The sequence below is a fragment of the Haplochromis burtoni genome, unplaced genomic scaffold, assembly GCF_018398535.1.
Source record: "Haplochromis burtoni strain Fernald_Lab_line unplaced genomic scaffold, NCSU_Asbu1 Contig_48, whole genome shotgun sequence".
Classification (NCBI taxonomy): domain Eukaryota; kingdom Metazoa; phylum Chordata; class Actinopteri; order Cichliformes; family Cichlidae; genus Haplochromis; species Haplochromis burtoni.
The window spans coordinates 1,134,289-1,153,590 of record NW_024582409.1 but is presented as its reverse complement, the minus strand read 5'-3'; the positions used below and the strand labels follow the sequence as shown (position 1 = coordinate 1,153,590).

Genomic DNA, 19,302 nt, shown 5'->3' with positions numbered 1-19,302 from the left:
TTGTTGCGAGTTCTGTGTATTTTTTCCAGTACAGAGGCAGGGGTGATTTTCAGTAGGTAAAAAGAAGATGTGCTGTGTGTTTATGGCTCTGTTGGCTGTGGCCTGCAGATGGCATCACTGACCAAGAAAGCTTTCTCAGTCAAGCCATCACTGCACAGTGTCCCTTCTGTCCTGTACTCTTTGTGGGGAGGATACACTGCTATCAGCTGTGACTCCCATCCAGGGCTAACAAATAACTACCGCACAGGGAGTTAGCCAAAGATTAGCTTAACTGTGACTGAGCGGACTTGAAGAGGTATGAACAGAAAAGTTAACAATGAAGTTAAAGTAATCTATAAGGCGTAGAAAATGGCAGCAAAAATCAATACAGTTATTTTTAATGGTAAAATAGCTAAAATAGCTTACAAAATGGCTAACGGTGTTAGCTAAATAGCAACTGCTAGAAGGTTTTGCTGTAATATTAGCAAACAAATGTAACTGGAAACCTGAAAGGACGTGAATAAGCAATTGAAGGATGGGATTAAATTACGTCAATACGTTTAGCTCTTTAGCTTAGCAATTCATAAACTGATAGCTAAAAGCTGAAATTGTTAGTTAAAGGTAAGGCGTCACCGTTTAAATTGCTACATGGTAAATAAAGGTAGTGGACAATAGTTTTAAAAGGCCAATAGAGGTAAAGTTAAAGTTATTATACTTTCTATTTTTATTTCATTTTGAGTTTTTGTTTTGTTTTCATTTGGTTTGCTGGGGAGATTTGCTCATTAAACAGGTTTATGGTAATGATTACTATACCAACACTTACAAAAAAAGCATATGCACCAAAGTCCCTGATCCTACATGTGTTGACAAACCTGACCACATTGACATAAACTAAACGTAAACACAATTTAAGGATTTTCATTTTAGTTTTATATAAGCACACAGTATACTTTAGTCAGCTTCTTTTAAAGGATGGTCTTTTTTCAGTTAAATAAAATATCATTTCCCGGTTTTAGTTATTACTTTACTTTTAGATAGATATAATAATTTGGGTAAAAAATTAAAATAAAGATAATCAGATGAAAAGTGCAGCTAGAAGGCTTCTATACAAGTACTTGGGAGTACTCTTTTTGTTTTTAACTCACAAGTAGTACATAAATTCAGTCTTTTATAGTGTGTCACTGAACCAGTTCAGTTATTTTCAATATAATCTGTTTTTTGTAGTAGCTTTGGAAAAATGGCCTTTAAAACAGTACCGTTTGATACTGTTTTAAAGGCCAGTTTCCGGTGTCACAAAAGAGGAATGTTGTGATGACACTCCAGAGGCTTGTTCGCCACGGTTGTGATTTTTGTGGTAATGGGGAAGCATTGATCCAGTCATTCATACTGTAACTGCACGCAGTCCAAAGTCCAGGCCCACCAGCTTACACACACACAGCAAGTGGGCAGGACTTCAAGCCGGTAAGAGGCGGAGTACGCAAGGGAGAAAACAGATTATACATCTCTTGCCTGGCGCTGGACGGTCAATGAAACGCTACTCAAGAGGACACTTTATTGTGTCAACAATACCCGATAAGAGGAGGCAGAGTTCCGGAGCGATGCGGCATGTGTTGATTTTCAAGAACGAAAACTGAATCGAGGAATGGGAGCGTCGTACCAGCGGCCACACCACAACATGACCCAACTTCAAACTCGTGGTGCGCACTAGCGGCGGTCGAAGGCGCGGATAAGCCGATGATGAGTTTCCTGTAAACTGTTGATAAAACGCGTGGATTGGACGGTAATTAATCCCAAGGGACGCGTAGCGATGGCCACTCCGGTGCATCCGGAAACCAGGAAATTTACGCGGGGTCTGGGTAAACCTGGCACCGCTGCTGAACTCAGGCAAAGTGTCTCGGAGGTGGTGAGGACGTCGGTGCTGGTCGTAAGTACTCACCTTAACTCCCACTCCTCTGCGCCACAACGCTCACTGTCATCAGTGTCTATTAAAACTTTATGGAGCAATGAGAGACCTGCTTTTTCTTACGCACACGTTTTTGGAGAAAATAACTGACTTCAGATCAGTTGAGCAGGACTACGCGTGCCTTTTAGGGTGATATAATTAAGGTTTAAGTATACCCCTGACACACTTGGAGTGATATGGGTAACAGGCTCCCACACAGCTTTGAACAATATTTGGTAGACTGTTGATTATAAATCATAATATATATTTAAAACAAACAACGTTTTCAGCTTCCTCCTGTTTGCATTTTACACAAAACATTTGGAGCTCATCATGAATGCTGGCAATCTTTAAATCCTTCACTTTCATTCTCACCCTGTTGACTTCAGACCAGCTGAGTTAGAGCACGTGGGCATTCTGAACGGGTGGGTGTGTGTGTGTGTGGCCAGGGGGTGGTATTTTTTTATTTATTTTTTTGAATGAATGAAGATATGGGTGACAGAAAAATGTAATCGGTCACTTCCGTTTGGAATTTTTTTTGAATGAAGTGCTGACTCAACGAGCTTTCCAGTTAAAGCAGATAGATTACGAGTCCAAATATACATTTAAAGACCAAGGGAAACATGATTATCACATATACATGAGAGCATAGAATGAATCAAAGGATCTCCCACTTAAATGTAGGACTGGAAATGAATGAAAGTGAAATAAAACAACAGCCACAAAAACAAACGTGGAGTAATGAAGTGATTTGTATTTATAGGTAGGTTTTGCATAATAGACAACAGGCGTTTGCAAGGTGTTCAACATTACAGAAGAATGTTGTCTTTATTAGGCTCAGGTATGTATGTCATTCCTTATAGAGTCTGTAGAGAATCAGTGCACGTTCAAAGTCCTGTGTGTCAATGAGGGGATCACTTCACAGGGCTGCACCGAGATGACATAATACGGCTTCACAAAGGAAAGCACGAAGCTCCAATTTCATGCTTCAGACACATATAAAGTGTCCAGTGACAGTGACAACATCTGGGTGACGAGGACCTGAAGCCTACCTGCTTGGTATCAGTTTTCCTCAGAGCTCAGCTTGGATAAAGGAGTTGACCCTTTTGTTGTGTCCAGGGTGCGTTCGGTGTTTGGTGCTCCGTCTGATTGTTCCAGCTTTCCTGGAAAAAAAAAAAAAAAAAGCTGCTAGGCAACTGAAACGTACACCGTCCAGGCTTTCTGTCAGGGAAATGGAATCCTGAGTCACGATCCCAGACATCCAACCACACCTTCATATTATTTATTCATCCTCACTCTGGTGCACTGCCAGGGACGCCTAAGGGAGGAGAGGAGAAGTGGATAGAAGAATGCGTGTTGGGAAATCAACATGCTCGAGGAAGACTGAAGTAACTTGTAGAAACTCTGTGGGGGAATTTGTTTTGCGGTTGCCCGAGACAACTTTAATATCATTTCAAAACTAGTACCTGCCATCTCGTAGACTCCAGCCCTTTGTATATGACCTTTTTAGACATGAATGCATGGCTGCAACTTGGAGTTCAAGTGTTTGCTGAAGCTTCTCAGTGGGATAAGAATGCGACTGCACACAAGACCACTGTCCACGCAGCTTGTAATTAATTCCTCCATAAAACATGTAAATACCACAGCAGGAATGGAGGGATCTGTTTTCAAGCACATAAAGGAAAGCTTGTGGTTGTTGTCACCCATCCTGCTTGAAGCCATAATGATGTTTTCACGCGTAAATGTTGCTGCATGTTTAAAAGCCTGGAAACATATTATAATGTACTGTAGAGGACTTGCATATCCACTGATTGTGGATGTTTGTTAGCCATGTTTTGGACTCAAGTGGGCAGTGCTGTATCTTTCACTAACAATTAGTGCACTTTCGTGCAGACAGACACTGTTTTTCTGTTTGAGTGGAGACACACTTGCAGTACCCCGGAGCCCTCAGCTGAGCCCTCTGTTTCTTCACACTTTAGGCATGCTGAGGACGTCATTGGCTCCATGATTGCTGTCACCAACTTTATATTTATTTTAACTAGTACTGCGCTTTGCCCCACTGTCTTCGTGCTACGCAGAGCTAGAGTATAGTGTAGTTAACGTATTGGCTGATTAGTGTACCATAAATCCATGGCAAATTGATGGAAATGTTTAGTTAGTGTATACAGTGTACGAAGCAGCTAGGGGGGCAGTTGTGTAAGTGTAATCAATAGTCCCAATTGCCTGTCACCTAATGGTGATATACTCAGATCCTCAGTGTTCCTGCTATGTGCCTGACCCGAGGGAGCTGTACACCAGATGGGTGTCATTATGTGGGAGTGATGCTATTAGCCGTCTATAGCCAGTGCGTACGCAGCTCTACAACCAGAGGGGAAAGTGGGGCTGTCATTTATGCTCTGCAAAGACGAGCATTAACATGTATAACTATCACCAGAATGCACGTGTCGCTCTATAGAATAGTGCTTTTGGAATTAAGCATAAGAGATTTTATCAGTCTTATCCCCAGTTGTAGAGAAGGTGTTGCCATTTTAAGGAGAACAACCATTTCAACAATGCAGCTCTCCCTCTTTCAAGTCAGCAACTTGGATAGTTTAGGTGCCCCTTAGGCTGTTTGGCAGGTAGACTGCTTTCCTGTCGTTTGAGATTCGTGTTTCTGTATAGTGTAAAAAGCAACATTTTTAGATTGTCTTTCCTTAAGGCAAAGCTTGCAAGTAATAAGAGCCTGCATAGAAGCTGCTGTGTTAAATGTCTTGATGATGGCATTGCTGACTCTCTTCCAACTGTGAATGAAAACTGTACAATAATCTGCTTTTGTCAGCCCTCTGGGCCACACCTGCACACCTCTCCTATTTAGCTTTTTTTTTAAGGGTCTGTAAATTTTCCCAAGATGTGGAAATTCCAGAAATACCTTAGATGGGTGTGTTACTCTAAGTAGGGCTATTTTTCAAACAATACAAATGTGTTAGAGAATTTATTTCTCCCTGTTTGGATCTTTTGCCATGAAAAAAACATGTTCTGTCATGCAGGGAAGCTGGATTTGTTAGCCATTCAGTTTGCCAAAAAATGTGCTTGAGAGGCTGGACCCGCAATGAGACGAATTTAAGGTTAAAGCTCCGCAATCATTAATCAACTCATTATCTGAGTTCATCAAATCAGTAGAAAAGAAAGTAATCAGTCTGCTATGTTTTGTCTCCTTGGAGCAGATGCTGGCTGTCACATAGGCTGTAGCACCGAGCCAGTCAGAAGATTACCGCGTTGTGTTGCGAGGCCTAAGCAGCTTGACCTGCCCGTGCAGTTCCTGCTCTGTCTACCTCTATAAGGAGCACAGTAAAAAGAAGATTTACTTATTTTTCTTGAGCACTTTAGCACCACAAATGTAAATGGGTTTTTAGACTTGTAACTTTTGAGCCATGTGACAGATTTTAAAATTGCAAAAAATTGAAAACTTGAATTTAAGAGTGGAACTAGAAATGTTTAGTGATGGTAAAATTGCTTATGGTCTTAATATTTTGTGCCTACCAGTTTAAATTATGTCATTGCTTAAAGTTGTGCATAAAAGGTACGATAACTTTTAAGCTATTAAGCAACCCTGTCGAACTACTGGGCCCGTCTCTGGCTAGCAGCTGCATTTATTTATTATGTAAATACAGCTTTGTTATGTATTTGTTATGCGAAATGGAAAAACACTGAATGATCTCATGTTCTTTGCAGAAAGTTTCCTTCTGTCATTGTTTTAATTTTGTTGTCTGAAAGTCATTGGTTGTCCTCACTGGCTAAACAGGTTTTGAAAATAGGCAGTGTGGCATTTTCTGTATATTTTTCAGATTTTCTGGGCATTTTATTTCTTGAGTATCTTGGATACGGCTCTTTGTTTCTGCTTTCACATATTAAGTTCAATCACCTACATTTTATTTTCTATAGTCATACTAAATGCACTAAAGAGTTTTAAGCTGGTGTTCCAGGTGTGCTAATACAACTTTCTGTACAGTATCCACGCAGGATTCAAACCTCCACCACAACCATTTATAGGCGGTGATGGATGACTTGTGGAATGAAGGCTTTTAAGAAAAGTGCAAAATAAAATAAAAAATAATAAAACACGCCCATCAGACTCACTGTGAAATTTGTCTGCCTGGATTTTGGCACGTCTCTTGGCAGTTGTGATTATAATCCAAACCAGATTTGCCACTCGGGGCTTTTGCAGTTAAGTGTGGGAAGCTTGAGAATTCCTCAACTGAGCATAGAAATTTTGGGGAGAATATAAAGCACTCAGTCAAAAAAATATAAAGGATTTCCTCCATTCAGGCTAGGGCTACTCCGGTTAGTTCACATAAATATTGCAGTAGCAAAGCCAACTCAAATGATCCACAGGCCAGACAGACAGATTTTGTTCCAGTGCAAATGAAAACGAATTACATGTCACGGGCACGAATTGACAGTGTACTTTAACCGCATGTCAAAGTAAGTGTTAAATATTAAGTTAGAGCCAGAAATGAATCCCAAAATATCAATCGTGGTCACACCGTGAAATTACTTAATGATTTCTTGGCTCGGTGTGAAAACGAGGGCATTCTTTACTGCTTTAACAAATCTGTGTACTCTGAAATCTGTAATCTCGTGATTTTTACCTCAGTCGCTTAAGCAGAGTGGCAGCACTCCTTCTTCCTCCATGCAGTTAGTGGGGATTGGAAAGTCTAAATTGTCCATAAGTGTAAATGTAGGTGTGAATGTAAGTGCGAATGGTTGAAGATAGGCTCCAGTCCCCTCCGCGACCCTGAAAAGAATAAGTAGCAGAGAATGGGCGGATGGATGCTTAAGCAGAATTCACACGTACCCAGTATATTGCATGTACACAGATCTACATTTTTCATAAGTGAATAACACTTACTAGCCCCCTGAACTCACTCTCCAAAATCCTTCATCCTGCCTGAGCGGGAAGTGCCCATAACTTCCTGTCCTTCATATTCTGGTGGGAGAGCAGAGGCCTAACTTTTCCTAGATAGAGCCAGTTTCCTGTACTTGGGCTGAGCAGAAGTGCTGGGCAGGGCTCAGCATTAAACCGCCCACTCTGTCTGAGTGTTCTGCCTGATAGAGCAGAGCTGTTTTGGAGCACACGAGAGGTTACCATAACAGAAAGAGCCTGCTGAAGAGCCTGGCCAGTGGGTGTTTTCCTGTTAGCAAGAGCATAGCAGCACTCTGGGACTTGTTTCCCCCCAATTCACCCAAATGGCCTTTTTGTAAACACTTCTATTATTCATAATGCAAAAGGCAATGATGGAGGCATTCCTACTCAGCTGTTTCTATTTTTGGAAGTTTTTCCAGTTAAGGTTCTGCTGAAGTGATTTTTTTTTTTTTTTTTTTTTGGGGGGGGGGGGGGGTGTGATTTCTTCCGTAATGACTTTGACAGTTTGTTTCTCTTAACCATCCAAATGGAGATTAGCATGGACGAAAGAAGGCTTAGGGTGGTCGTCGCCATTATGGAATCGTATAACATTTATATAAATCCTCATGTATTTATTTATTTTAATTTTTTTATGCATACAGTGCACATCTGTCTGAATCCAGGCTGCTCTCCCATCTTACTGTTGAGAGCTGTTCAGCAACAGCTTGGCAATCAACGAGAGTATTGCTCTGCTTCCATCCTCCAGGCCATTAAGGTTGCTATTTTTAAGCTAGCAGGGCACACACCTCAATGCAGCTGGCGAACACAAACTTCCCTCAGTCATCATTATGTTGTTAATCTAGTTTTTCTTCCTGTTCTACGCTGGCAGCAAATTTGCCATCTTCATCTCTAATCTAATAAGGAAATGGATTTGAATGAATGGAACAGAGTTTGTTGTTTATGCATCGTACAAATATGCAAAGGTTGTTTTGTATCTTTAGCGATGTGCGAACACACCTTAAAATAAGTGTTTGCAACATGATGTCCTCCAGTTTTAGTCACGCTATCAACCTGATGCTGACTCTTTGTCTGTTACGCAAACTTCTAAATGGAAAGATTTTAGCACAGGCATGTATTTTTCTGCATTGTCCTCTTGGGATGAATTCTACATCCCAGAAATCTAGAAGGATCGTCCAGTTGAAGTTTTACTTTCTCCAAATATACCTGCAGCCCTAACTCACGAACTAGGACAGTTAAGACATATCAGCACTCCTGTGCCTAACCCTACATCTCACATTACTCACAAAATGTAGATTCTTATTTTAGTATTTGCTCTAAATCTGTCGTTCTCTCTAATGCATACAGTTATCTTCTAAGAATAGACCCACATTTCTAACGACAGTCGATTCAAATGCTTTCTCGTTTAGCCTCCCCTCTATCAGAGCCCTGAGAAGTAGTCTTTGTTGGCCTAACACTTGTATGAATGGCACCATTACAAACAAGTCTTTACATGGCTCAGCCCACACTGGAGTAAGTGAATGAGAAAATCTATCTGGCGTATGGATACTCTTGAGGCCACCATCACTTATTCATTAGTTTTGCAACAGGCCGAGCAGAGCAGAGAGGTGATCCTAGTCCAGCCTAAAACCCCTAAGGCAAAACTGTCACCCTCTGCATGCAGGCACAGGCCTACAGATTAAGCTCATTGGATTAAATCCTGAAAGCACGACAACTCCCGTGACTATAGACTAACACGTCCGTGTTGGCTCATGGAAAATGTCTAGAAAGAGCAGACTAATGACTGGCAAATTTCATTTTAAGACCCTGCGTGTTTCTTTTTTGTGAGGATTTAGTCTCTATCCCCCCCCCCCCTCATGGTTTGTCTATAAAAGTGATGTTTCCCTCCCATCTTTTAATGCAGCTGACCATTAACTCTTCATTGCGGGAACGTGTCTGTTGTAGCCAGCCATAAGGGTGCACTGCAGAATAACACTCCACTTTTTTCTTTTCTGAATCAATGGAAATTGAAAGTAAAGTAAATGGTTTGGAGGTTTTGAAGCGTGGAGTTGACTCAAAATTTAACATATTCTGCTTGGTAAGGTTTTAAAAACTTGTATTTTTGAGTGCTAGTAGTCATAGGATGGAGAAACTGAGTCTATTAGTCTGGAAACTCATGTCTTTTCTAACTAAAACATCTTGATAAAAGCTGATGGGTTTATATGGACTCATGTATAGATGTTAATGGCTTTCTCTTGACTTGTTCTGGAGTCACCACGAGGTCAACATTTGTGGTTTTTAGTGGAGCTATTTGACCAGGAACTAAAGTAACAACTTTGTTGTCTGTTGTCTATATAGTGTGTTTACTTGACAGGTGATAAGTTCAGTTTTTAATGTAATAATGTTATGTGGCTCAGATTTTAGTCTCTATCAGTTCCAGCTCCTAACAGCTAATGACTCCAGTATGTCCCAGCTAATAGCTAAATGATCTGTCTGCTGTTTGGTTCTGAGCAGGTATACTACAGCAGGTAAACAATGCTGTAATCCAGCGTACTGTTTGGCTGTCTGGGCCAGAAAATGTAAATTTTCAACCAAACAGTGAACTGAAACTCACTATATAACTCTATAGTCTTATGTCACTGTTGTCATCCAATGTATTGTTATCTTAAAAAGTTATCCAGTCAGTAGAATTACTTAAAATAGAAGCATCTACTTTTTGCTTTCTTTTCACGCCTGTCTGTTTTATCACTCATGCCTAGTGTCAAGCAAAGAGTCCGCTCTGCCTGAGAGTGACCTCCCATCACACTCGGATCAGCTGAGGGCAGATATTGTGTTTCACAAAGGGATGGATTAGCACATAATTAGCAAATACAAAAGCTGGTTTCCTGTATTGATTCAGATCTATGACTGTATAAATTAACTATAAATGGAGAGGATGAGCTTGTTCTGGCCCTTACAATTCAAAACCACTTCAGTCAGACTGGACAGCAATTTTTTTTTTCTCTCAACTGGAGTCAAAATTATTACTGTTCCATGCTGACGATGGATATTCCTGTGACGTGTGTGAGGAAACTACACAAGATTCTTGCTCTGTGTCTATATTTAATTGTTATGTGACTACGCTGATGAAAGTGAAAGTTGCTTCTGATGTTATTGTTCATGTGGGATTTCCCTGAAAGTTGTTCTGGCTCATAGGTGTCATCAGCTGGGCAAATAGATGAAGCTTAGAGGCACCTTAACATGTAGTTAAAGTGAGCCATCGCCAATGATTTCCCCCTCCCTCCTATAGTGCCTGCTGTTAGCTTAATTAAACCAAGTCTAAGTTCTCAGAATTCACTCTTATAGCATTTTCCACTGTGTGGATGGGACCTGCCAGCCAGAGGGGATGAACTATAATGACTTTTCACCAGGCCGACTGCATAGCTAGCATTCCTCGCTTGGACACAGTGTAGGCCAGAGTGGGATAGTGAGGGGGAGGGATGCAACCTACAGAGGGCGGAGCAGGAGAAGATGGTTTTAGGCACGGTTTTCACCTTACCTTTTATACCTTACCATTTTATAAGGTATTTTTATATATATATATATATATATTTATTTATTTATTTATTATATTAGGGGTGCAACGATACACAAAATTCATTCGGTTCGGTTCGATACTTTGGTGTCACGGTTCGATATTTTTTCGATACAAAAAAATGTTCATGCCTTTTTAATTTGTCATTTATTAAAATTATAAATATATATTTTAACTCAAAAGTACAGTTTTTAAATTTAACCCTAACCCTTGTGCGTGTTTTTTATTTTGACAGCGAATGCGCACCTGCGGACCACTTATGTGCAGCCCTGGTTATTTAGCTCGTCATATTGCAGCCACAGAAATTCTTTTGTCCATGAAACCATAAAGCTGCACTTTCTTTTTGCCTTATAGTCTGATTTGTCATAACTTCTCCGTTTTGTGGTAAGCTTTTCTTTGGCTGTCACTTCTTCACCCTGACCTGTCTTATTTGGCTCAGCAGAACTAAAATATATATCTGTCTGTGAAGGTTCTCAGTCATCCAGGTCATCGTGATAAATTGTATCATAATACCTATAGTCCTGCTTTTACAGCATCTTTACACACGCACTCACATAAGCTCAGCGATTCTCTGCGCGATCAACCTCTCACATGTTTAAGCTTGCTGCGGGAGATTTCACTTGTCATGTTTGCATAGTAAGCTAACAATTAATAAGACGATGTCAGAGGAATTGGTGCACAAATTATCATCACTCACAGATCAGTGCTGTCGCTCTCTATACACAGTTCGCACGATTGCAAAGTGAAAGCAAAAAAACAAGCGCAAATTCAAACGCGATTTCAATATGTCACATATTGACAGTGGCTCACCGATGCCAATGACATAATTACCCAGCTACATTTCTGAAAGAATGCAAAAGCATTGACATATATTTTTCCTACAATAGCCCGACGGGCAGGGAGAGATAGATTTTGGTAGCCCGACTGAAAAAATCGCTAGCTCCGGGACGTCGGGCTAGCGATATTGCAAGCCCTGTATCTGATTGAGGAATCACTCATCTTTGGAAAAGAGAGTTTATTACAGAGAAATGCTCTTTCCAAAATAAAAGCTATACTATCCGCTTCTTCTGGGCTATATTCTCAGCAGCATAAGGAGAATCATGTGCTAACAGCTGTCTAAATGACTCGGCTAAAGTTAGTAGCATGCTTGTTGTTTTTGTCTTTGCACTAGGATGATGTCGGCGTAAATGTGCAGTCATATTCGTTGTGTTCCCACTAGTGCTTTCAGGTTAATCTCGTTGAAATGACCTTAACGCCACAACACGGCAAATCTCCGTTAACGAGCTACCGCCGATCGCCCCGTGCATGGGGCTAGACGGCCAACACGTTAACGAGCTAACTGCGCTAACACACTAGTTCCCACCCATGTAATTGAGCATTGCATGGCACATCCAACATACTGTTTTACTTTAGTCCATGACTCGCTTACCTTCAGGGTCATACGTCACATGAAAACCAAAATAATTCCAAACGCCAGATCTGAATGAGGGTGGGGGAGGTCCATGTTGCAAGGAGAGCTTAACTTCTGTCTTGCTAGCTTGCCCTGCGCTCTTCCTTCTGACTATGCTGTCTGTGTTGAGCGCTCAGTGGATCTGCGCTCGACAGTGCAGCCTAGGCGGAGTAGTCGAACGCAGATTCACTGAGCGCTCAACACAGACAGCATCGTCAGAAGGAAAGTTGATAAAATAAATTACAAATGTTGTATTGTTCGATACATATGCGTACCGAACCGAAAGCACTGTATCGAACGGTTCAATATCGATACGAATATCGTTGCGCCCCTAGTATATATGTATATATGTATATATGTATATATATGTATATATATGTAGAGAGAGATAGAGATATATAGATCTGTCTGTGTATAGATAGATCATAATGCTTAAAATAAGGGGAATGGAAATCAAAGGTGGCTGAACAGTAATTGTTCTAAAATGTCAGGATTTGAGATGGAACGACCCGACATGAACTGAGGTGAAGGTGGCTGATGGACCATTATCTCGTTCCCATCTAGAAATTTATCTCCCACAACCAGGTTAAAAGCTGTCTGAGAGGTCAGGAGGTGATTAATGGGATTTGAAGTTCAAAACAAAGAGCTGGAAAAAAATTGCAAGTCATAGCGTCCCACAGTGTGAGATGCTTCCACCAAGACACAGTGTTTGTGTCGGTGTATACTTATTCTGTCAAAGGCCGAGCGCTTCCATACAAAGTTTTGACAAGCTGTTGGATGTAAAAGGAATGTTAATGAGTTTCTGTAGTTTCCCATTCAGTAAAAAAACATTCCACATGAAACACTGAGTTCCTATTTTTCTTTTTCCTTGTAAAGCTGACATAAGCCTATTGTGCGCTCCCTGCCCACAATAAACAAATGAGTTGTATTTTAAGTGACACATTCACTGAGGTTTGGGGCTGTATTGCTAAACGGTCCTTCATCCTCTGTTATATCAGCTGACATTCACAAAACTGAGAAGGAGGAAAGCCGCACAATAGCTTGAAGACTCAAATGAACGTCTTACACAGTAAGCAGTCATGTGACCTTGATAATGTGTGTTTGGTTGTTCTGTCAAAGCCTGTGTGTTCAGGAGAGAGACCCAGCTCTCCTTCAGGCTTTGTTTTTTGTTTGCTTCCTGGTTGTTTTCCAGGGGCTTAGCATCAGGAGGCTGGATTGTATTACAGAGTGAGCAGTATGCTGCCACAGTGTGCCTTGCCAGGATGGATAAATAAAGTTAGCTGCATGGTGCTTTATGGAGAAACAGTGGTGCGGCCATGTGCCTGAAGGTCTGTATGTGAACCTGGACCGTTTAGAAGAGCGTTGTTCTGTATGAAGTGCTTTAAAACAGACGCTTCTTGTGACGGCAAGCGTTAAACATGCAGGACCGCAGCCCTGTTCTCCACTGTACACACTCCTGCACAGATAAACAGCTCAGTATCCCTGACTTGTCTTAATCTCCCTTTAGACTCTCTACTCTGTCTTAAGAGCAGCAACAACACCCTCCACTTAGAACACTGTGTTGGATTTTCTTCACCCGCTGGACTAATTAGATGTTTCTCAAAATGTGGCATAAGCCTTAAATGACTAAGAAACAGTTTCTGGATGATGTATTCAAATTTAATTGCAGATGTAGCATTCATTTTTTGGAAAAAAGTTATCCCAAGAGAATTCCTAAAGATTGAGGAAAAATGTCAAATCCATCTTAGTTGCCAGGCAGCCGCACTGCTCACTGTGTTATTAACCTAATCCAAAAAGTCTCATAAAATGCTAACAACAGAGAAATAAGCAGTGGCAAATAATGAGATTTGCTTGTCATGAGAGGTCCCGCTGTGTGTGTGGTTGTGTTACTGCAAGATGACAGGGGGCTGTTGCTGAAGGTGGCATAGTCAAGACGCACATATAGCCTGTGAGATAAAGGCTTCAGTAATACTGACTGTACTACTAATGGTGCAACTAAAAGAGACCCGTATCTCACAACATGTGTTTCCTCTGTCAGGAAGGGTGGGGGCCTCTGAGTGGGGGTGTCAGGGAATAGCTTGATACAGGTGCCAACAAATGTGAATACAACAGGAAAAAGGCGGTGTGCCATTCCTGGCTTTCCACTCAAGCGGAGCAGGGCTGATAAAGCAGTGATTGCCTTGTTTTAATGGTCTTAGTGACTCAAATGTTGATTATTTTTCTTTTAAAATCACAGTTTATTGCTTTTGTATACTATGCAGTTATTATATGCTGGTGTTTGCATGGAAATAAAGATGTTTACACAGTGCCATGCACAAGATTTGATTGACTTAAACTCACCTTAATTTATACGCAGGGGATTTAACTAAAATATATTGGATAATATGATGTTTGACCACGGCTGTTTGGGGCATAATCTATAATTGTTCGTCGATTTTTGTTATATTCTCCGTGTTTGTATAGATCGCATAGATGGATTTGGCCGTTTTGTAGCCATGACTTGTGACAGTTCCTTGCGCCACTTGTTTGTGGCCTTACTGGGCAACTGTGTAGTACAGTAATAAAGCTAAATCCAGTGCCACTGTTTAACTGTGCAGGTGCACGGACATGCGTTGCTCTCCTTCATCCTCTGTTTCCCTTGATTGTCAGTAGCGCTCATTGAACCAGGCTCAAGAGGATTTCCACTGATTCCAAACAAAGAGCCAAATGGGATTAGCTGATCCTTAAGGGTTCCCAAACTCCTCCATTATCCCTGCCCTGTCTCCCTCCTGCATGTTGCCAAACCGCAAAAGGCTGGCTTTTTCTGAACAGCAGTTATGAAAGATTGCCACCTTATTTTTATTTCCTCCCGTTTACATTATTAGTGTTCACAGCTACACGTGTAACTGCAGACCTTTGATCACACTTTCACTTAAACCCTGTATCACGCTCTTCTGCATGTGACCATGGTTACGCTCTCCTCCGAGGGTGCAATGTGTCAATTTCCTGGTATTCTTCGTATTTCTCTCACCTGAGACCTTTTACAACGAGACCAAAAAAACATTAGCAATCACTAACAGCTTCTAAGGGGAGTGTCGACACTCGGGACTTAGCCCATCATGATCTTCTGATCAGTAATCCTGTAGGTGATGCTCTCGTACGTCTGGCTCCATGGCCCACAGCATTATGTTGAAGACCACAGTATAGTGGAAGTTGTACATATAATAAACAAACTAGTCTCTGTTGTAGGTTTTTCGTTAAAGCATCACAGCAGTGTTTAGTAAGTCCACCGTTGAAAGTATTTAATCCACCCTGTCTAAATGGCTTTCACTGAAGGACTTTTGAAAAAAATCTTAGAACAGACCATCTGTTGGAGTTTTCCGCCCTAATGCTGTGTGAGGATATAATTAATTAAATGCTCCAAACAGAAAGAAAACCACCTGGATTAATGATTAATTGCTGTTTGGTCCTTTAAAAAAAATTATATAGCTTGTGTAATGCTTAAACTACATGTTAATGAGTAGCGAGGACTGTGTTATCATGAAACTGGCTTTAAAAAAGCTTGTGTTAAGCTGTCTCTTGATCAGAAAAAATGCTGGAAATAACAGTCGGGTTATATGTTACAGTGAAAGCCATCAGGATGGCCAAATGGCACATATCAAATGGTTGAAAATTCCCTTAATGGGAGCCTGAGGTCATCCAGACTACATGTTATTCCTCCCATAGTTCATATTTTCTATCTGGATCTGCGGTGCAGTCTCAGTCTATAAATGAGCGAGTTTGAAATACTCTGTGTACTGTGAAAGAACAGCATCATTGTCCTGAGGCACAGGGCGATCCGAGCAATACCTCTGACTGGTGCTAAATTCGTGAAGTTTATCCTCAGGTACATTTTCAGAATCCAGACTAAATGACCCATTTAATGACCCGGAAACATTTAAAACAATTCTGAGTCAGTGGTTGTGACAAAGTGTGTCTGTTTCTTCCCGTCATGGCCCGTCATGTCAGGCCAGCATGGGCTTGTTTCAGGAGCAGACAGCTTTCAGCTTTCCTCATGCGTGTCAGAGCCTGACCGTAATGACAGCACTCTGTCTAACATCTCATTCACACCTGGGTGCTGGCCACTTACCTCCCGAGAGGTGTTTAAACTCTAAGTTCACTACGATGCGACATGACCCCATCAGCATTGTTTGGCTCAGTTTGACACGTAGTTCCTCTCGCGTTCCTACCTTAAACTGAAATAACCTGAACGGAAATCAGTCTTGCTCACAGTATCGCAGTATAAGCTGCCAACAGTTCTCATGCTTGTAATTTGGATGAGTTTTAGAGCTGTGTAAACACTGTGACAGCAGGGTTCTTCTAACGCTCGCTTCCTCTTAAGGCAGCACATGGGTCACCTCTTCTTCCTGTGCTGGGAAAGATGATTTTCACTCTGAGGCCCTGGAAATGACGCTTGTGCATCAAACAATGGCTGGTTTATCGTCCCAGTGATCATTACGAGTGCAGGCCATTGCCACTGAAACACTGTATCACACGGCAGCAGTATAATCCTTTTGTGCTTCTTCAATAAAGGAAAATTGTGTCATAATGCACAAGTAACCCATAATTACACAATATTTCCCATCATTCATTAATAATGTGTCGTGAAGGGCTTAAAGTAAATTCAGTTAATCCTATGGGTTTCCATGTTGTATCATCACTTGCCTGTAGGTGGCAGTGACTTCTTTCATACTCTGTTTTGTATCTTTTACCTCTGGACAGAGCTTTTCAGTATCCCCTTACAGCATTCCCACACATCTGTGTGATCACAGTTTAATTGGCTTCTTTCTGCCTCCATCTGACGCAGACATGAAGTCAATCTGAAAAATTTTTTTATCACAAATGCAGCTTTTTTTGTTGCTTTCTTGGACGTGCTTCAGTCGTTCATCATTCGTGTTTGCGTGTTACAAAAACACAAAAAAAATAAATAACTGAAGGCAGCATAAATTATGTTACTTTTTGCCAAGGGTAATTTTAAATATGCAATGTGATCGATTGTGTAAGTCCTTGATACTATAAGTAGCAAGTATTTTGTAATAGGATTGTTCCATGTTGTGTTTTCTGAAGCCAGAACACCGTTGGAAGGACTAAGAGGATGACTGCAGGCCCTGCAGGGCTTTGGCTCTGCTTCAGACCATCTCTGCTGGTGTTGCAGCAAAGGCTGTGAAAGGCACTCACTGGTTGAAGCATACATTAATGATTAACTAAACCAACTGCAGCAAGCCACACTGCAGATCCAGCAGAGCTTCATGGCACTCACGAGTGTAGATGAATGGCGTGTGTGGTTGCAGCGTATACTTATTCTGCGCCTGGTGGCTTGACTACAAAGTAAAGGAAGCGGTACCCCTCAGGAAAATGGGTCATTTTCTTCTCCTGGGATAAATAAATGATTCCCAAAATAACAAGAGGAAGGGGATGTGGCCTCTTGTATTTATTTTGCACCATTTTACGGGGGTGAGGATAACCTGGGTGTCAGCTACAGGTCAAAAGGAGACTTTGATTGAATCCAAGTAGTAGTTACATTTAAAAAAAACTAGAAGAAATACTTGCAATACTCTCCCCAGACAATGATTGAAGTCTCTCCCGTTGTCTAAAACATTTTGTAGGTTGTAGTGTAAACTTAGCATCTAAAAAAGTGAAGTAGTGAGATTCCAGGCTTATCTCTGTAGCCCACCCACATGTGTAACTGTAGGACAGTACCCATGACTCGCCTTGTAAACAAAAACCCTTGAGAAGCTGATTCTAATGTTTACATAGGATGCTTAATATTTCTTAATAGCACTCCTGGCTTCATCCTCCTTCAGTAAAATTGAACTCCTTCCATTTGTGTTGTGAAACTTTGGAGGAAGGCATTACTTTGTCAGAATTTCCACAACACTCAAGCTTTCGGGGGTTTATTGAGTGATGAAGTTTGAACGACAGCGGTGGAGCTAAAGGTGGCTTTGTTCCGACAGGGTTTACACACACACATCAGCAGGAAACAGCCACTTCCCTTTCAGAGTCCCCGAGCAGTTCCAGCTGGGAGGCACTGTGTTTTATCTGCCCTGTCGTGCTGGATTTGTGGGTGATGTCACTGTGGTCCGCTGCGTACTGACTTCGCTCTGGACAAACAAGCATACTGAAACACACATACTCCTCCCTGCAGAGCCCCACAGCACACCCTGGGTATGGAAAGGCGGCCAGCTGTGGACTTGACCTTCCAAGTCGAGAGGCTCCTCAGATGAGATGCCAGCTCCACCCGCACTCCCCTCTACTCCTCAGAGCCACGTGGAGACATTTTTTGTCTTTGTTGTGCGTGAGATAGTCCACTCCTCGGTGTGAAAGGGGAACCTCAAGTTTTTACGCTTTGCTGTCCACATGTGCTGGCTTTGATGTGTTTTTTGTTAAAATTTGACTGCACCCAAACCTAGCTGTTAACAGCTTGAAATGGCTGTATTGGTACAAATGATGTTATTTTGGGGCGGGTTACTGCAGGCCAGTGATGGCGTCCACATGCAGCAGATGTTGGAAGTGTTTGGTGAGTCCAGCTGGAGGAAAGCAACAGTTGCTTACGAAATCTCAGAGGAAGTGTTGACTGCAACACTAAGAAAGAATAAAAACTATCTGATCTGACGTCACAGCAGTCCTACACACACACACATTACAGCTAAGCGCCTTGAGGCAACTGTTGTTGGTTCACATTTGCAATAAAGAATTTGATTGGATGACAAACATTACTGTCTATTACAGTTTCTGGCTGACATTTGCATTCACACTCAGATCCTGACAATTGTAGCCAGCTCACAGTGACTGTGGGGAGAAGGGAAACTGAAGTGACCCGTTGTTCTCATTTCCATCTCTATATTTTTATTCTTGCACTCTACTAGAGTAGCTTTGCAGGATTCACGGTTCAAAATAATCCCTGTTTATCCCATACTGGGCCTTTGTTCAGCTCCCCCGGTCAATCTATGTGAAAGGAGCCATTTTTACAGTTTTAAACCGACTTTCTTCTGTTTTGAAAACAGAAGATTTAACTGGCAGGTGGGAGGCTGTGGTTCTCACCGCCATAGCTGTTCACCTGATATGACACAAGTAGCAAAAATGTGTCTAAAATTGAGCATTTACAGCACCCTGAAGCTTTTATTTGAAACTTTGTCCGTGTTTATGAGCGTCCACCAGGCAACGTCTTACAAATCACTCAGTTATGCTTCATATAAAACATGCAGTAACACTTAAAAATAGAATTTGTCCAAGTTCATAACACCATGCCAGGAAGTACAGTCCACTGCAGGGAACTTAAGCAGTGTTGTAACAACAGCAGCAGTAATCAATGACGCTCCGCACAGCGAGCAGTGCTTCAGCCCAGCCCTTATCTGCTGCTGCAGATTTGAGCAGAGCTTCCACATAACACAGAGGATGTTCACACTTGAATATCCATGCACAGACACCCTCTGTGCTCCAGCAGCGTACTCTAACCCCCC

General features: G+C 41.6%; 1 protein-coding gene across 3 annotated transcripts in view; it reads left to right on the top strand.

The window, feature by feature from the left end:
• The first annotated feature begins 1,041 nt into the window (after positions 1-1,041).
• The window catches only part of zmp:0000001200 (dedicator of cytokinesis protein 9), a 73,328-nt gene continuing 55,067 nt past the window's right edge, over positions 1,042-19,302 (top strand). Inside the window, exon 1 of one of the 3 annotated variants that reach the window (XM_014333332.2) lies at positions 1,042-1,903. In XM_014333332.2, coding sequence (XP_014188818.1) covers positions 1,787-1,903 — 117 coding nt within the window. In that variant the 5' untranslated portion in view covers positions 1,042-1,786. The remainder of the gene's footprint in view (positions 1,904-19,302) is intronic. The other 2 variants (XM_042220410.1, XM_014333330.2) reach the window with 2 other exon arrangements.